Here is a 17,885-nt window from a genome sequence, read left to right as displayed (position 1 = left end):
TGTCTCTGTTATTTCTATTGGTGTAGAGAAGAGGAAGTTGGAAATGAAAAGAAACAGTGGGGTTATTCACGATGGCAAAAGACATACATGCCAGGAGCATTGATTCTCAGGTGGGTGGAACGCATTAGGATTCTCCCCATAGTCCTCATCCACTACTGAGAATAATTAGAATGCACTTCCTTTACAATTGGTCCGGTATGATGTAAGTTTTCTCCCTCAACTGAAGGAACAGTATCATAATAGCTGGCCAACAAAGCTGATGGTCAATGTCAGAACCCAGGAGGCCTGGAACCAGTTGTAGAGACCCCGGGCCGAGCTTCGACCTGTAAAGAGGGAAGGAATGGGAGGGATATCACAGTTCTGTTCCCCAGGAGCCTTTGATCCTTCAGAACTAGCCCCACACATATAGACCCCTCTACTCCAGAGATTCTCTTGGGTGCGGACTTGGTCTCTGGGTCGGATGACAGCTTACAAAACTGTGCAGTTGGTAACTTACCCTGCTGTTCCGGGATCTCCTTCCCTTCGTGCTGGGCCCATGCAACCGCTTGTCGCTGCTCAGGACTCAGATAGGCCATTTGCTCAGCTGTAACAGCTGCAGCCTGAACACTGGTGAGACTGGATAACTGGACGGGGTTGAACACCACCTACAGGAAAGGACAGGAATCAACACGTCCCTGTAACCTCACTGGGCCCATGCTCTAGGCCCTGGTCCACCAAAACTTACTGCAAACTTGGGAGCAGGGATGACAGAGATGGCAAGAGGGGTCAGGCCCTGGATCTGTCCCCGCAGCAATGCTGAAAGAGCCAGGTCTGGGATGCCAGCTAGTGAAGAAAGCGGAGCACATCCCACTATCACAATCCACCCGTGATGTGGAAACCAAACCCTGACACCTACTGACAGACTGGCCCAGCCTTCCCACCTGCTATTGTGCCAATTTCAGTGAAGATCTCCGGCCCCCAGTAACTGACAGGGCCAAAGCCACCAGGAAGCACAAGGAGATAGGCCAGGGCTTCCAGCTGTTCCTCAGAGCACGGGAGATGCAGGCTGCCCAGGAAGAGAGCTGCTTGGCTGTGGAGCAGTAGGAAGAAAAGGAAAAGAATTCAGCTTCGGTGACAGAGTCTGTGGTCATAAGACGGAGGAAGAGATGGCTTCACATGAACCCCCCTTCCTGCGTAAGAGAAGCCCTCCGTGAGCCCGTCTCCACAGCACCGCTCGCCCAAACCTTCCACACGTGACCTGAACTCCCAGCTGCTGATGTGCTGCAACTCCTCTGGCCGCAGTCCGCAGAGCGTGTGGCCCAGTGCCGTCAGGTAAATGAAGTCCAGGTGGCTCACATGCCAGCCGCTCTGCCTCAGGAAACTGGAGACCACCGCTCGGAGCTGGGGGAGCAGAGGAGAGAGATAAAGCAGGGAGCATTAACGGATGGGGAAATGAGTAGGGGAGGGGAGGTACCGCTGGACTACACTGCCTTGTTGTCAACATCAGAAGACCCAATAGCCGTGGAGAAAATCGAGGACCCGCCCTTGTCCTCACAAAAATAGGAGGAGAAAGGGGAGAAGGAGGCTGGGGGAGGACCTCAGAGGGGACGAATTGCAGAGCCCCTGAGGTCACAAGCTGAGGTGTGGTGACACACTTGTAATCCCAGAATTTAGCAGATCAAGGGCAGCAGGATCAGGAGCTCCAGGCTATCCTCAGCTGTGTAATGGGATCAAGACCAGGGTGGGTTGCCTAAGACCCTGTTTAAAAGCAAAAAGCAAAAATGACCCCACACCAAGAAAGGAAAGAAAGAATGGCCAGGAAAGAGTCCAAGAGGAAAATCCCTTAGGCTTGACTAATTGGGAGGACTAGGTCCACAGGCTGGATGTCCGGGGCAAGGCAAGCAAGAGAGAAGATGGTACCTGGACAGTGCTCCAGCCATCTATCTGGCCCAGGCTGCTCAGCGCACCCCAGTCCACCAAGGGAAGCTCTTGCAGCTCCCGCTCTCCTAGACCTATCAGGAGCCGGCCCAGCTGCAAGATCTGCTCAGGACGGAATCCTCGGGGGGGACCCCACAACTAGGAGAAGACAGGGACCATGTGAGTAGAAAAAGCCCTGGACTGGGAGCCACAGGCTGGGCCTTGGGCTTTAGCTGTGGGTCACTGGTCAGATCACTCGCCTTGCTTTTAATTTCCTCAACAGTAAGATGAGGGTTTCCCTGAGTCAGAGACTCAGTAGGAAAGCAGAACAAACTCCAGTCCATGAATTCTAAACTTTATATGCTCCAGACACCCTGCTAACGTGCAGGTACAAGACCCAAACATCGGAGATTTGTGGTCTGGCATGGGGCCCAGCGATTGCCTTTAAAGAACCTGGGCAGCTTTAATACATAAACTGCCTCTCCATCCACTGTACGACCCTTTCTTCAGTACTGACCCCTGCTGACCTCCTACTTGTTAGCCAAACCTCTCACTTTCATCTTCTCTGTCCCCACCTCTTACCCAGTTCTCCATTCCCTCGTGTCCCATATCACTCTTACTCAACTTCCTCGTGTTTTTACCCCTATGGCCTCCGTTTGTCTCTGCATCCCTAACCTGCTTGGCCTTGCCCATGGCGGCCCGTAGTTCCTCAGGACCAAGTCCCGGATCTCTAGCAAATAGTGACAGGCAGTCTTCAAAGTCCGAGAGTTCCATCTCTGCGATCTGTGTCGCAGACCAGGCTGCTGGGAAGGTCGCCCGTATGTCCGCACAGTTTGGTACAGGCTCTGAAGGAAGAAGGCAGGGGCAAAGGATCAGTGTGATACTAAAATTATGCCCACAGTGATAGTCGCAGATCATTCAACCTCTGGAGGACAGAGAAGCGAGGGCAGCATTGGTTAAGGAACAATGACAGTGAGGATTATAGGGCCCACAGGGTATTCGGAACAAAAATGACTGGATATGACAAGGCCGTCCTGTGTTAAATGGAACACAGAGGAGATTGCTCAGGTATTTAACAAGAGACCTGAATTAGAATCCAGGTCTCTAGTCTCATGATGTCTCCTTCTGTCTAGAGATTTCCCCAGGAGAGAGCCCCATACTTTGCCAGGCTAAAGAGAACAAGAAAATAGAATGCTGGGCTGTTTTGGTTTTGAGACAGGATTTTTATGTAGCCCAGGTTGGCCTTAATTCTGCTATGCAGCTACTGCTGACCTTAAATTTCTGATCTTCCTGCCTCCGCTCCCAAGTGTTTGGATGACAGGTGTGTATACCAACACGCCCGACTTTAAAACACTTATGGGGTTATAAACTCCCAGGATTATAGACCCTTACAACTAGAATTGACCTTGAACATTATCTTGTAACCCCTGCTTTACTGACGATCAGAGCCCAGAGATCAGGAAATCTGTTTGGAGGTGTAGCACACCTAGAGCCCAGCCTCCTGCTCCACTGTTGTCCTAGTGATGGAACCAGTAAATGTCCGGCAAAGCTTGGCCACCAACAGTCAGCCACCCAGGCTTCCTACGGCACCATTTGCCTTGACACCTGCTCCTACACCCTGCTGGACATACGAGCATTTGGGGAGCTTCACCTTGGAGACCCTCAGCAGCTGGACGCACAATCCCAGCCACTAGAGCTGCTTTCTTGTAGGCAAGCTGGGGGGTCCCACACAGCTGTCCCACTCTGGTGTCCTCCCAGCTTTGCTGCTTTCCTAGAAGCCGCTCCAGGGCCTCTGGGCCCAAAGCCTCCTATGGGAGAGAAGAAGAGGGAAGAAGAAGGAAAGGCAACCTGGAAGTCAGGGCCAGGCACTATAATTTCAAAATCCTGCCATTGGGCGTGGGGGCGCATGCCTGGAATCCCAGCACTCTAAATGTTGACGCAGGACTGCCCTGAATTTTAAAGCCAGCCTGGGCTACAGAATGAGTTCAGGCCAGCTTGGCTGTCTCAAATAAACAAAATCAGAGACAGGAGCTGTAAACAAGCCCTGCCTTTGTTTAGCAGTCTCCCCAGACACAAGCTGTCCTCCCTTTCCCCTCCATGACCTAGCTTCCCATTGCCACCCCTCAGTCTCCTTGTTCCTTCGCCTCACCCTGGGGATCAAGGAAATGGCCTCAGCAGACAGAGTGAACACCAGGCGTCCGGCTTGTTCTACTTGATCCTGGCTCCACAGCTCTGGTTTCCTAGGAGACAGAAGAGACAGCGTGGAGTTGAGGGAACAGGGGTGAAAATATGACATGCTACGACTGGGGAGCCAGGGTACCTTTAAGCACAGGGAATGGGACACCGCTCAGGCTGATGGTCAAGGACCTGGGTGATACCAAAGGACCATACCCAAGAACTGGCTCCTGCAACAGCAGCCATCCCAGTTCTGCGGCAAATGTCTTTCCTAGGCAGAAGTCCTGCAGCTGACTGAGATGGGACAGGAGAATTGGTAAAGGGATCCGCCGTGTGCTCTCTACTCCCAGGAATCCAACCAAGGGGCCCAGTGTCTCCAGCACTTCTTCGGAGATTGGGGTCTCCTTTGGAGCCTGGAGAGGGGCATCAAGCCTTGGACAATGCTCCTGCCTCAGTACCAGACTCTTTGATCAAGATACCAAGGCCCTTGATCCTCCCTCTCCTCCTACTTCCAACTAGGCCGCTATGAAGGACATTGCTCCTGTTCAACACTGCCTTAAATTCTGTCTGAATGAGTTCAGACAGAAGCAGATAGAAAGACTGAGAGGCAGAATCCAAAGGATTTCTTAGACTCCAAGGGACACGAACATGAAACATGAAGCAGGTTAACCAAAGAATCGAGAGGCAGATCTAGAAGCTGAGGCCAGTGGGGAGATTAGCAGTCTAGGGCTGGGGCCTAGAACTGAAAAGCACTATTTGAGGGGCAAGGATCATCAAGGACAGCAGATCTGAGTCTGGTAGGGTGGACTCTTACCAGGCTTTTTAGTGCCCGCTCTGCCAAGGCTGCCTGGTGGAGTGGGGTCAACGCCAGCAGCTGCTCTGGAGCATTTTGGACCAACTCCATCACCAACATAATGGAATCATTGGATAATCTGTCCATCAGCTGGATCCTATTCAGTGACATTTGACAGTGGTGACGTTTGAGTGAATCTGAGACAAGCTAAGAAGACCTCATCAGGTCCCGTAGTCCTAATATCAGACCCAAATCTATGACTCTACACAGCACTGATCTACTCAACAGTACTGCAGTGTCCCCCATGCGCTTGAAGGGAGAAAACAGAGAGAGTAGCTATCCTTGAGATAATCCTACCTGATGTGATGAACCCCAAAGCCACAGATCTTAGACACTGGTCAAATCTCTTATCATTTTTTCACAAGTGAGGAATTCCAGTTTTCTGACTCACGGTCCAAGGCCTCTTACCTCAGCTGGGCTCTTGGAGTTCCACATTATCTTAGCGAACCAACACAGTGAAAGAGATTTAAAGGGTCTTAAAAAAGCGGGACTCCTAGATGGCACCTGTGCTCCGTACAGGGTCAAGTGTGTGTGTCAGCATCTCCAGGAAATCTTGTGGAGGGCTACTGGCTGCATCCGCCATCCTCCCATCTCCAGGAAGTCTTTAAGTCCAGCCCTTCCCTACTCTCACCTGCAGCTCATATGGCAAGGGGCTGGGGAAATGAGAAATTAAGCCTATGGGTAATGCAGTCATAAACGAGGGGCTGGAGAGATGGTTCGGTGACACTGGCGGCTCTTAGAGGACCAGGATTTGATTCCCAGCACCCACAGGGCAACTCATGACCATCTGTAACTCCAGTTCCAGGGGACCCAACACCCTCTGTGGGCACCAGGGTTTGTACTTGGTGTATAGAAATACATGTGACAAAATATCACACACCTAAAATAAAATAATAAGAAATTATTAAAGATCTTAAAAAAAAAAAAAGCTGGGTGTGGTGGCACATACCCTTAACCCCAGAACTTTGGAGTCTGAGGCAAGTGGACCTCTTGGAGTTCAAGGCCATCCTGGTCTACACAGTGAGTTCCAGGCCATCGAGAGCTACACAGCAAGCTTATGAGTAAAGGTACTCATAAGCTAGGATCTCTGGGATAGGGGGACCTTAGGTTTACCTAGTCTTCTCTCCCCAGCTCATACTTGAATTGGTTCTCTAGCATTCCTTCACGGAATGCTATCCCACTAAGATTTGGATAGCACAAACCATCAGAAACTTACTACTTCAATTGCATTACATTGTGCAAAAAAAAAAAAAGAAAAGAAAAGAAAAAAAAATCAGATTTTTTTTTTACTTTATTAATCCTAGTCTTGCCCCATGGAGCCACTCGCAAATAAGCCTGTATACTTTGTATTTGATAGTTTCTTGCAGATTTGAAGGCTTTTTTGTGTGTGTGTCTTTTTATTTTTTATATTAATCACAGGTTATTTACTTTGTATCCCAGCCATAGCCCCCTCCCTCATTCCCTCCCAATCTCACCCTCCCTCCCTCATCTCCTCCCTGCCCCTTTCCAAGTCCACTGATAGGGGAGGACCTCCTCCCCTTCCATCTGACCCTAGCTTATCAGGTCTCTTCAGGGCTGGCTGCAATGTCCTCTTCTGTAACCTAGCAAGGCTGCTCCTCCCTCAGAGAGGGGGCGGGGTGGGGGCGGACATTGGAGGTAGGAGAAAACAAGTAACAGGACAGGAGCCTACCACAGAGGGCATCCGAAAGACTCTACCTAGCAGTGTATCAATGCAGATATTAAGACTCATAACCAAACTTTTGGCAGAGTTCAGGGAATCATATGAAAGAAGGAGGAGTTAGTAAGACCTGGAGAGGACAGGAGCTCCAAAAGGACCAAATATATCAGGGCACAGGGGTCTTTCATGAGACTGTTTCTCCAACTAAGGACTATGTACGGATATAACCTAGAACCCCTGCCCGGATATAGCCCATGGGAGCTCAGTATCCAAGTGGATTTGAAGGCGTTTTAACACACTTCATCTCCCCAACCCCAACCACTCCTCTGAACATACTGAAAACATAGTGGTCTAATCAGATTACAATCCTCTGGGACATAAATAGACCATTTCTTCCTTTATTTCAGTTACTACACACCTATTAACATAGCCTAGATTTTTCCTAAATTCACCTGATGGGCACAACATAATATTAGCTTTCCTGTGCCAGGGCCATTCTTGGGAGTGGAAGGATGCGCAAAACAGCTTTGAAAGAGTCCTGTTTGGAGCTGTAAATGATGTCAGGAAAGCACTAGACAGAAAGCCGCCTCTTCTGGGCATTCCCCAAGCAGGGAGCTTCTCCTCGCAGGTGAACCCCCTAAGGCCCCCTATCTCCAGGCATACACTTACGGTAAGTCCAGGAGTAGCTTAGTGTCAAGCTCGCTCAGTTCTGGCCCCAGGGTGGTCAGCTCTGGCTCTGGCATCATCATCCTCCGCTGCAGCTCTGTCCAGATACAGGCCCGCTAAGGGGTGTAGGGTAGATAGGGCGAGAAGGTAGAAAGGGTAGAAGGGTCAAGACAGCTGAGCAGGGGGCTAAACCCAGGGTCCAAGCCTCCCACTTCCGCCTAAGACACCCTCTCACCAGGCTCCCTCGAACACCAGTGGGTAGTTGATAGAGCATGTGTACCACCTCGAGGAAGTCTGCCATTGAGCTGATCTGCTGTAGAAACTCGCAGGACATGCCCCCTGCCAGGTTGCCCAGAGCCCTATGGGCATGTGAGTCAGAAGAGTTTCTTTAACACATGTCATGGCCTGCCTGATCCATAATATCAGCCCTCTCAACACAAAGACGGATGTTCACTGACAGTCCTTTACAGCCTGTGAAATGTTTGTCTATAGATAAACATCGCCGGCTTTCCCATAACATCATCACTGTTTAGCAGTGAGGAAATAAAGATCTACAGAGGTCAAGGGATATTCTTAACATCAGTCTGCTAGAAGTAAGTTGAGACAAGAGCTATGTCTTCAGATTCCAAAGCCCCTGGGTCTTTTACTGTAGGTGTAAGTAAAGTGATACCTACTTCTTTCTCTAGCAGCTCTAAAGTCACCTTGAATTAAATTAAGAACAGCAAATGTCTAGTGGGAGTTTCCACTGGGCCAGGTACTGTGTTAATGCCTTAATCTCACTCAATCTTCACTATAACTATATTGTTGTTGTTGTTATTATTATTATTTTGTTTTTCAAGACAGAGTTTCTCTGTGTGACAGAGCCCTGGCTGTCTTGAACTCTCTTTGTAGATCAGGATGGCCTCAGATTCACAGAAGTCCGCCTGCTTCTGCCTTCCACCACACCTGGCTCACTAGCTAAGAGACCTGACTCTTGGTAAGAGAGTGCATGATCCCAGGCTTTTCTGAGTCCGACAGCAATAACTGGGATAGTCATGGCACTGTGGAAGGGAAGGAGGAAGACAGGGGGAGGGAGAAAAACCAGACCAGTGGCAAAGGCTGGAACAACAGTCCATTCTTGTATACTTGTCACACAGTGCCTGGCGGATAGTAAGCACTTAATAACAACTATAATAATGCCAACTGAGTTGAACCAACTGTCCAACGCAGCTACTCACTGCAGATTCCTCAGGGTCAGGTTGGTAGGCGCTTGCATCTTCTTCCAGAGAAACTGTGCCTATAAAATACAGAGAGAGAACAGCTTCCCAGCAGAGGTACTGTCCTGGGGGCCTCAGAGGCAAGCCCGGGGCCCTGTCTCTCTCCTTTGTGATTCCTCCCAGCCCCAAAGTCATACTCCTTTCTGAGAGAGAGAGAGAGAGAGAGAGAGAGAGAGAGAGAGAGAGAGAGAGGAGACAGAGGCAGAGAGAGACAGAGAGACAGAGACACAGAGAAAGCAGTGATAAGGGACAAGATATGGGAGCAAGGGCTGAGTAAAGGAAGTGGAGGAAAAACAAAGGGAGTTCTAAGGGCAGAAGAAAGTGTTACCTGCTGCTCAGACCAAGGCAGCTGCCGATAGCGCCTTCGGTTTGCCAGGAGAGCTGCGGCGTCCAGCTGTAGCAGCTTTAATGGGAGCAGGGGAAGCAGGCAGTCTGGCCAAGTGGTGGGGATGGGCTGCTGGCAGTGAGAGGTGAGAGGGTCTGCGCTGACCCTCAGAGAAGGGCAGAGAGGGATCAAAGCTAGGGTGGGGGTGGAAGGGCACTCGCCATTGCAGCAATGAATGCTTAGGCGCCCTCAAACTGCCGGCTGTTGAGCTGGTATTGTGCTAGTTAGACACCTGATCAACAGAAGGCCCCCAGCTTCTCTCAGCCCGAGTCTCTTCATCCAAAAGCAAGAGGTTGGCCTGGGTGATCTCAAGCCTTCCGGCTTTGACATTGGAGGACCGTGGGAGTAATGTTGTATCAGGGACTAGGATGTTGTTCCTATCTAGGTGGGCACAGAGCTAACCTGAACTCTCAGAGCCACCACAGGGGCTGGGGGGGGGGGATGTGAGGCAACACCAGCCATGGTAAACCACCCAGAGCATGGAGAGGTGCTCAGTCCGGAGATCCCACACATACCTGACCAGGAATGCACACAGTTGAGCTGGCACCTGCTGCACCCATATTTTTAACACCATCTTTGACCTGCACAGGGATTAGCAGTATTTGTATGTGTGTGTGTGGTCCTCAGCCACAAGGAAGACACTCACCCCCTATATACCACCCATCTTCTGTTTATCTCTTTCTCCCGGTTCCCATACCCGAAAGGTCTGTAGCAATGCTGCAGTCTGGCAAGCTGAAAGCCTTGGCAGTTCAGGACCCAGGCAGGAACAAGCGCCAACCAGAACTCGCTTAGGGATGGCCTGGAGTGTCTGGGGGCTGAGACCTGGCAGAAGAGGGTGCAAGGAGCAGAGTTCCTCCAGGGACAGCTAAGGAACAAGAGAGAGAAGAGGTCTGAAGAAGAGAGGCAGGAGAAGGCTATAAAGTAAGGTAATAGGTATGAGGGGAGCTTTGAGGGAGAGAGGGCCGATGCCAGAGCCATGGGAACAGGGCACAGAGCCCGCTAGGAGGTACTGAGAATTTGCTGCTACTCACATCGTGCCTAGGAAGGAGCCTTCCAAACAACAGAACAGCCTGGAATGGGATGGAACAGGAATCAACAGCTCTCAGGCCCCAGCAGCCAAGGCCCACACAGGTCCCTGGACCTGCCCTCTAAGGCTTCCAGTTCCCCCCCAGCCACCCCGGAGACCAACCTGTCTGAGGGCCCTTCTTGAGCTGAGAAGGGGGGACGAGGCATGCTTTGTTGACACAGTTCACCTTCAGCTCTTACCCGGGGAGAGGGAGGACTGATGGCATCCCCACATTGTGAGCTCATGATTGGGCCTTCAGGAAATAAGACAAGCTCACCTGGGCAGGCGTGACGCTGGCTCCCTGGAGGGCAGGGAGCATGGCTCTGAGCTGGGGCTCTGACAGCTCCTGCAGGAAGCGGAGGCCCAGCTGGGGAAAGAGAGGTGCCCAGACCCGCAGCTCTCGGGGGCTTAAGAGAGCCCCTCCGGATGAACGCAGCACCCCCAGAAGTTCGTATGCCACCTGTAACAAAGGCAGGCTTGGAACTGGGGAGAAAACGCAGCTGTATCTAGGTCCGCCTTTCCGAACCCACGTCTGGATTTACCAGGGCTTGGGCTAATACTTGGCACCAGGCATGGACCAGATAGGACTGGTTCAAGGTCACAAAAGCTGATATAGGGTAGGGGTAGGAAGAGGGGATGAGAGGCAAGAATGGCACTATGGGAAACAGGGGTCAGGGAGTGGGACAGGGAGCCCACACCACTGCGCTTGAGCTTGGCTGGTACAGTTGGGCAAGTCACCATCCCTGGGGGAGTCTGGGGTCTTTCAGATTTGTACCAAAGGCTCACCCGTCCTTCCGGGCTGAGGTTCCCGTTGGCCGCACATTCCAGCAGGCCCTGTTCTACAGGCCCCATTGGATCACTCAAGGGCACCAGACTCTGTAGCTCTTCAGGACTCAGGAAACATGCAAGGGACCCAAGCCTGCAGGGGGCATGAAGTTGGCCTTGATGTGGTAACTGATAAGTACCCGGGCTCGACTTATTTGGTACACAGGGTAGGCATGTGAACTAAACTAGGAAATGTGAGCAGCATATATCGGTTTCTCTCTCAGAGCCCCTAGCTTGCCAGGGCTACTTTCTTGCCTCCTGTCTCTTCCTTCCTAGATACTAGCCCTGCTTCTATACCACCTCCACACTGGTCATGGTCACTGAGTTCATAACCGCTCACCTGCGCACCTGCTCCTCCCCATCCTCCATGCTCTGGTTCACGAGGCTGCGAAGCACATGGCGGGCATGCCCCGGCCCAAGGCCTGCCACTGGCCAGCTGTCCTCCAGGGCCTGGATCTGAGATGAGGAAAAAGGGGCGGGGTAAGCGTGACACAGAGACCCCACTAGGAGACCTGCCGCTGACTCCCAGCCCACCTTGAGGAGGACGGTTCAGTCAAAGAACGATGATTCTCATACCTGGTGGGGGCTGAGCTGGAGGAAGTTCTCCAGGGGGAGGTGAGGAAGCAGAGGCAGCACGGCCCACAGCAGTTCCTGGGGCCAATCGGGCACTTCTCCAAACAGCTCAGGGGCCAGCAGTCTCTTTGCCAGGGCCTCCTTCTGTTCAGGCTTCATTCCTGAGCTGTGATCCCGGATGGCAGCCAGGCTAAGGAGAAACCGGTCTTAAGATTTTCCTCGTGTCCTCTCGGCTGCAGTCTTGTCGTCGGGGACAGGAAGGAGAGAGGGTCTCCCTGACTGAACAGAGAGTAGCTCTGAAAGGGACCTCTGTAGGTGGATAAGCAGGCCTGGTGCTTACACACTGTCATTGGCCAGGAGGGATGGTGGGAAGCGCATCAGGTCAGGGACAGCCAGGAAGGGGATGAGTGGTGACAAGTCGATGAAGAGCTGGGAGGTGAGGCGTGGGTACCGCTGGAGCAGCAAGGCTGTCAGGCGCCCCACGGCCTGCTCCTCAGACGGTGGAACCTGTTGGAACACATTAACAGACGCTGCCTCCGAGGTTATTCGGTATCTTTGCCATCCCTGTCTTTGGGGTTCTTCTCTTCACTTAAGCAAACCCTCAGAAGGCGAGGATCTGGGTGCCTCTGGTCTCCCTAGTCCTTCTATTCTTGCTCCCCACCCCTCTGTGCCCACCTTCAGCTTGGCCCAGGAGCGATGCATGAGTGTCAGGAAGCCCTGTGCAGCCTCCATCTCTGCTGAGAGCACCAGCTGCTGCAGATCTTCCGGAGGCATGTGCAGGTAGGCCTAGGGACAGAAGGCAACGGTGACTGTGACCTGAGGGGCCAGATGTCTCAAGCCACGGCTATCACTCAGCCATCCACGTGTTCCTCCACCTACTACCTGCACCAGGATCCTCAGGGCCCAAACGCTCTTCTCTCTCTGGAGTAGATCCCACAGGACAGGCTGGTAAGGAAAAAATACCGGAAGGGGGCTGTTTCTTTGATCCTTCTAAAGCCTCCCCAGGCACTTGAACTCGGCTTTGTGGGGATGCTTGCGTGTCCTCCGTCTGAAGCTCATACCTGAGTCTCTTCAGATGACAGTCCCCATATGGGACCATACCCTAACTTCTCATGAACTCACTTGAGTGCCAAGCCTATACCTGGCTCCTCAGATACTTGCAGGCCTGAACCAAATTAGATAGTGTAGTCACACTATCTAATCTCATTTTACACGGTCTAGGGCTTGAAAAGTGGCCCTAACAAATCTCACGCAGTGCCTTTTACATAACAGATATTCAATGAATTAGTTATGAAACTTAGCATATTTTAAGCTCCTTTGGCATACAGAAAAGAGTCTACAACACAGGAAGAATATCACTTGTCTCTAAGATGACGGTAATTTATGTAAGAGTTGAACCTAATCATGCTTCTGATTTATACGCTCCTTAAATCTCTCTCTTTTAGTCTTATTTTCCAACCCCCAGTCCCTGTTTGTTAGGGGATGAATTACAACCCTTTGCTTCCTGTGGCAGAAGAGGGAAGAGTCACAGAATAACAAGGTGAAGTTTGTTACGGGTTTAAGCTAAGCCTACAGCACATAGCATTCAATATAGTCTTTGCAACCACCCTAAGAGTCGGTATCTTGTTACACGCAGTTTACAGATGAGGAGACAGAATAACCTGGCTGAGGCTGGAAGCCCAAGACTGTCGGGCTCTAGCGCTGTGTACTCTGAGTGCTACACTACTTCTCTACAGCAGACCAACTTCCTGGAGTCCCTTCCCTTGCTCTGGGGGCTTTTACAGAGGCGGCTCACTCACACTGAAGCAGGACAGAAGCTCCATCTTGCTCATGCCGGAGCTGAGGCCAACAGTGGACTCGAAGCCTGGAGGGGTTGGCTCTTCTCGCTCCAGGTACTCCCCGACTGTCCTCAAGACACTTCTCCGGCCCTCTGGGCGGAAGGCATCCCAGAACGAACAGTTGTCTGGGAGACTAGAGAGCAGCAGAGCTTGACCCAGCATTCCCTGAGTTTCAGCACCCCCAGCCCCTGGACCCAGAAGGAAGGTCATTAGGCGCAGGAGATAATGCAGGCGTGTGGAGTGGGCAAGGGCTGGCACGGAGGCCTGACAGCGTGGCAGCTGGGATAGCATGCCAAGCAAAAAGGGACCAGGAGCCAGGCAGAGCGGGGATGGTCCCAGTGGCGGCAGAGAAGGCAGCAAAGGGCCTAGCATGCCTTCTAGAAAACAAGTGTCATTTCCTCCACGACTTATTCTGCATTGGCCTGCTAGCCAGGCCCAGAAGGGAACCAAGGCTTCATACATGGTGTCATTGGCACAGACCATGAGCAGGAAGCTGCCCCCATCTGGGCAGCGTTCCCCACAGGGTCCAACGTGGCAGGGTGGGAAGTCAGTGGCATCCAACGTGGGGCCCCGACACACGTGCTGAACCCACGCCTGGTTCCGGGGGGGCACAGCCTGCAGACTGTCCTCCACACACAGCCGTTCGGCCCACAGTGTCTCATTCTCCATGAAGCAACCCCAGAATATTTCTGGGGTGAGGGGAACAGGGACCAGGCCATCCGGGCAGTTGGTGGGGGGTGGGAGCAAACTGGCACAGAGTTGCTTTACCAAGCGACGATTGGGCCAGGACAGGGCTGAAAAGGAGAGGTTGCCACAGATCATATCTAGAAATTGATCAGGAAACTGATCGTGGCAGGCCTGGAGCCAAGCTTGGGCACGTGGTGCCCATGAGACTGCATACCATATAGCTGTCCGGCAGACAACATCAGTGCCAGGAAGGGGCTGTGGGGTGGCAGGAGGGGGCCTTGGGGTGGCAGGAGGGGGCTGTGGGGTGGTAGGAATGGGCTGTGGGGTGGTAGGGATGGGCTGTGTGGTGGTAGGGATGGGCTGTGGGGTGGTAGGGATGGGCTGCGGGGTGGTGGGAGGAGGCCTTGTGGTGCCAGGCTTGATGTGCTGGCACAGCAAGTAGATAGAGAAGTTGGAAATGCTGTAGGGTAGTTCTGGGCCTAAATGGTTCTCGCAGAGGGCCTCCACAGAGATGGCTCGCCGCTGTCGAGGGCTGACGTGCGCTTGCGGCTGGGAAGCTCTGGGCAGAGGCACGCCTGTCCTCAGGCAGTGCAGGAGAGCAGGGGGTGGAGGTGGCGATGCAGAGAGAAAACCCAGCGCTTGAGCATCCCAAGAAAGGTTGTTCCGAATGCCCCTGGTACAGGGGAGGAGCAGGCGGGGTGAGATCAGTCCCCATTTCATCTAGTTGAAGGTTTTGACCCTAGCTCTAAGCTCTGCCTGCGGGGGCTTTTAGGCAAGCACAGGTTTTTCCTAAAGTAAGTATCCTGAGGATACAGGTGTTACTGTCTTGGATACTAGGATGGAGGGAAGGACAGACATCTATGCTGCCAAGGCACAAAATGGCCTGGGACAGCCCACTCCTGTCCACCTGGTCTCATCCTTCTTTCCTTTCTTCATCTGGTTTTAGGGACCTTCAATACAACCTTGTTTTTGGCCTCATATCAGGAGACCATCAGGGACAACTGAATGTGTCCAACTGTGTCCTAGCATTGTGCTGGAACAGAGGAGTCCAGTTGTTCCCGCCCCCGAGCGCCATCTCCACTAGCTAACATGTATTAGGCACTACACGAAGACACTGTTCCAAATGGTTTACACTTTACCTCCCCCCCCCGACAGGGTTTCTCTGTGTAGCCCTGGCTGTCCTGGAATGCAATCTGTAGTCCAGGCCAGCCTGGAACTCTCAGAGATCCGCCTGCCTCCGCCTCCCGAGGGCTGGGATTACAGGTGCGCACCGCCAAGCCCAGCTTTTATCAACTCATCTTCGTCCTTACAACAACTCTGCAGTAGTTATTTCATTTTTGCAAGTGGGGAAAGTGAGGCACACATACTGCATGTGTGATGGGTCCAAAGCCACATGGCAGTAAAGAAAGGGGAGTTGAATACCATGTCCAAAACCACACACCCACACCCCTTGGACTGATTTCCTCCTGAGTCTTGGGGGCTAAGGCTGACAGCACCCTATCTACAGGTTGCTCAGACCCTCTCCCCAGAACTGGAGTTTCCCTGTTACTCACCATAAGAGCAGCTGCTGGAGGTTACCTAGGAGGGAAAGAGAGATGGAGAAAACAATCCTAATTTCACCTTCTTTCCCTGCTACCTCCCAACCTTCACCTCCGCAGCACTCACCTCCCTGGCACTGCCCACTGGCATCAGGCTCTGGATGGCCCATGATAGAAAAGACCTCATCTTGCAGAGAGTGAGTGACACGGAGTAGCCCCTCCTGGAAGGCAGCATAGAGGGGGGCTCCCACTGTGCGCAGCAGGCCACCCCAAAGAGCCTCCTCAGAGCCCAGCTCTTCTGTTGGGGTAAGCAAGCCCAACAGACCCTGAAGAAAATGAGGAGCTGGCTCTCTCCCATCAAGCCCTGTGGCATTGGTTGGGTCCAGGCTGGGCTGCAGCTGCACCAGGGCCTGCCAGCGTGTACCCTCTAATAACAGCATGAGAGAAGGCAGCCAGTCAGCAGCCAGCACACAGTCCGAGGGCCCATCACGGCTGCATGGGGGCCTCATGGGGGCAGGGGGACCTCCGGGAACTAAAGCTCCCAACAGCACCTCTACAAGGCCACCCAGCACACCTGCCTGGTGTGCTAGAAAGTCCCGGGGAGTCTGCTCCTGTCCCAGGAGTGCCAGCACATCTCCCAGAAGCCCTAGCATTGGCTCCCAGTCTGGGCTACCTCTCAGTGTCAGGAGGAAATCATGGAGCCGAAGCGCTGGGGGCTGGAGAGGTGGGGGTTCTCCCACTGGTCCCTCCCCCATCCTCCCAAGCTCAAAGGAAGAAGACATGTTGGCCAGGAATGCAGAGAACCGTGACTGGCTGAGGGAACGCTGAGGAGCTTGGTTCAGAGTGGAGATGAACGACTTCAGAAGGGAGAGACCGGGATCCGAAGGCTGAGGCCCAGGAGGGGGCAAAGTCACTATAAGAAGAGAGATGGCAGATCACTAAAGGCGAAAGGCGTAAAGCCCAAATCAGCTTTTCCCAGTTCACTGCCGGGATCTGAAAACGGAATGAGACCATCGCTCTCATCACCCTAAGTCTGGGACTGCTTTCTGAATCCTTAGCGTCACCTGTCCACCAATCTCTGGTCTCTTCCTTGTCCCTTCAGCTTTTCCCTAACTGGCTAACCCCCTCACTATTGCTTTATATACTTCGTGAGGCAAGGTTTCTCTACATAATCAGTTCCCAATCTGCTGCCTCAACATGCTGGGCTTACAGGCACAGGCCACCATCCACACCACACCACAAGGCGTGCACACGCTTGTCTTGTTAGAGGGGAAGGCAGGGCCAGCAGATGGCTCAGCCCGTAAAGGCATCTGTTGGCAAGCCTGGTGACCTGCGAGCGTGGCCCAGAACCCACCTGGTGGAAGGGAAGACTCAAATTCTGCAGTGGTCCTTACCTCCACCTGTGTGCCGTGGGGCCGAGGGAGTGCATGTGCACATAGTTTTAAAAAGAGGAGAAAGTTCTCTCTCTGTGTGTCTCTAAGTCTCTCCCTCTCTTTCTCTCTCTCTCTCTCTCTCTCTCTCTCACACACACACACACACACACACACACACACACACACCAGTTTTAAAAAGAGGGGAAAGTTACGCACAGACACACACACTCAGTTTTTAAAAAGAGGGGAGAGGCTATTCTCCTTCCCCCCAAGCCTACTCATGGTTCTCACCTTTGTGTGACAGCAGCAATAGGAGCAGTAGCGGCAGGGGCCAGAGGCTCAGAGCCATGTTTCCAGGAGCTCACTGGTGCTGGAGGCGAGTTCTGGTTATTCTCACCTTGAAGGAGTAGCCAGGTGAAGACAGGACATTGTACACAGCCTGGGGTTCCTCTGACACCGTGGCGTGGTCTCTCGGGAAACAGTATCTGTAACCTGACATCAGGCTTGTCACCGGAGCCAGGGAACACCTGATCCTTTGGCTTTTGGAGGAAGGTGTACTACTATTAAAGGGGCCAATGACAGAGGGGCCCTCAGAGTATTAGCCAAGGAGACAGTAGGAGTTAGGAGCAGAGAGAAGGAGGCAGGCTGGATCTGTAACCTGGGGGTCTGCAGAACAATGTGAGGTCTGCAAACAAAGAGGGTACAAACGGAGCTTGAGAGGCAGAGATGATTTGAAGAACTTGAGGAAGGAACTGGGCATACAGCCATGAGCAGAGAAAAGATATTAAGATAGATCTGTTTCAAGGGTGGAACATTTAGGAAGAAGAGAAGTCATTGTCTAGAATCCCCCAATATCGGTGCTGAAGAGATGGCTCGGCAGCTAAGAGTGTATACTGCTTTTGCAGAGGACCTGAGCTGGATTCCCAGCACCAGTGCTGAGGAGTTCACAACAGCCTGTAATTCCTGCCCCAGGGCAATCTGAAGTCTCTGTCCTCTGTGGGCATCCACACTCATGTGCCCATAGGAACAACACACAAATACACATTAAAAAAAAAAATCCTTAGAATTTTGCATTA

The 17,885-nt window shown here is 52.5% G+C and overlaps 1 protein-coding gene across 2 annotated transcripts; it reads right to left on the bottom strand.

Moving 5' to 3' along the window:
- Positions 1-9: 9 nt before the first annotated feature.
- On the bottom strand, positions 10-17,158 carry Strc (stereocilin). 2 transcript variants are annotated; one of them, XM_021649866.2, is made up of 30 exons: positions 17,101-17,158; positions 15,564-16,349; positions 15,452-15,476; positions 14,317-14,571; positions 13,173-14,175; positions 12,256-12,318; positions 12,049-12,159; positions 11,714-11,880; positions 11,377-11,563; positions 11,141-11,256; positions 10,762-10,894; positions 10,253-10,435; positions 9,941-9,979; positions 9,607-9,774; positions 9,425-9,490; positions 8,853-8,978; positions 8,486-8,544; positions 7,504-7,627; positions 7,272-7,384; positions 4,886-5,021; positions 4,288-4,484; positions 4,046-4,136; positions 3,548-3,704; positions 2,572-2,741; positions 1,900-2,055; positions 1,238-1,380; positions 921-1,069; positions 725-822; positions 497-644; positions 10-323 (listed from the first exon to the last, which is right to left on the bottom strand). In XM_021649866.2, exons 1-30 carry the CDS (start codon positions 17,156-17,158, stop codon positions 235-237), a joined length of 5,316 nt encoding a protein of 1,771 aa, XP_021505541.1. In that variant the 3' UTR covers positions 10-234. The 2 variants fall into 2 exon arrangements, with proteins under 2 accessions (XP_021505541.1, XP_021505540.1); XM_021649865.2 differs by having other exon boundaries at positions 13,173-14,571.
- Positions 17,159-17,885: the final 727 nt, after the last annotated feature.

This window comes from Meriones unguiculatus, chromosome 18 (genome assembly GCF_030254825.1).
Source record: "Meriones unguiculatus strain TT.TT164.6M chromosome 18, Bangor_MerUng_6.1, whole genome shotgun sequence".
In the NCBI taxonomy this organism is placed as follows: Eukaryota; Metazoa; Chordata; class Mammalia; order Rodentia; family Muridae; genus Meriones; species Meriones unguiculatus.
The sequence above is the reverse complement of the archived record's forward strand: the minus strand, read 5'-3'. Positions and strand labels throughout refer to the sequence as shown.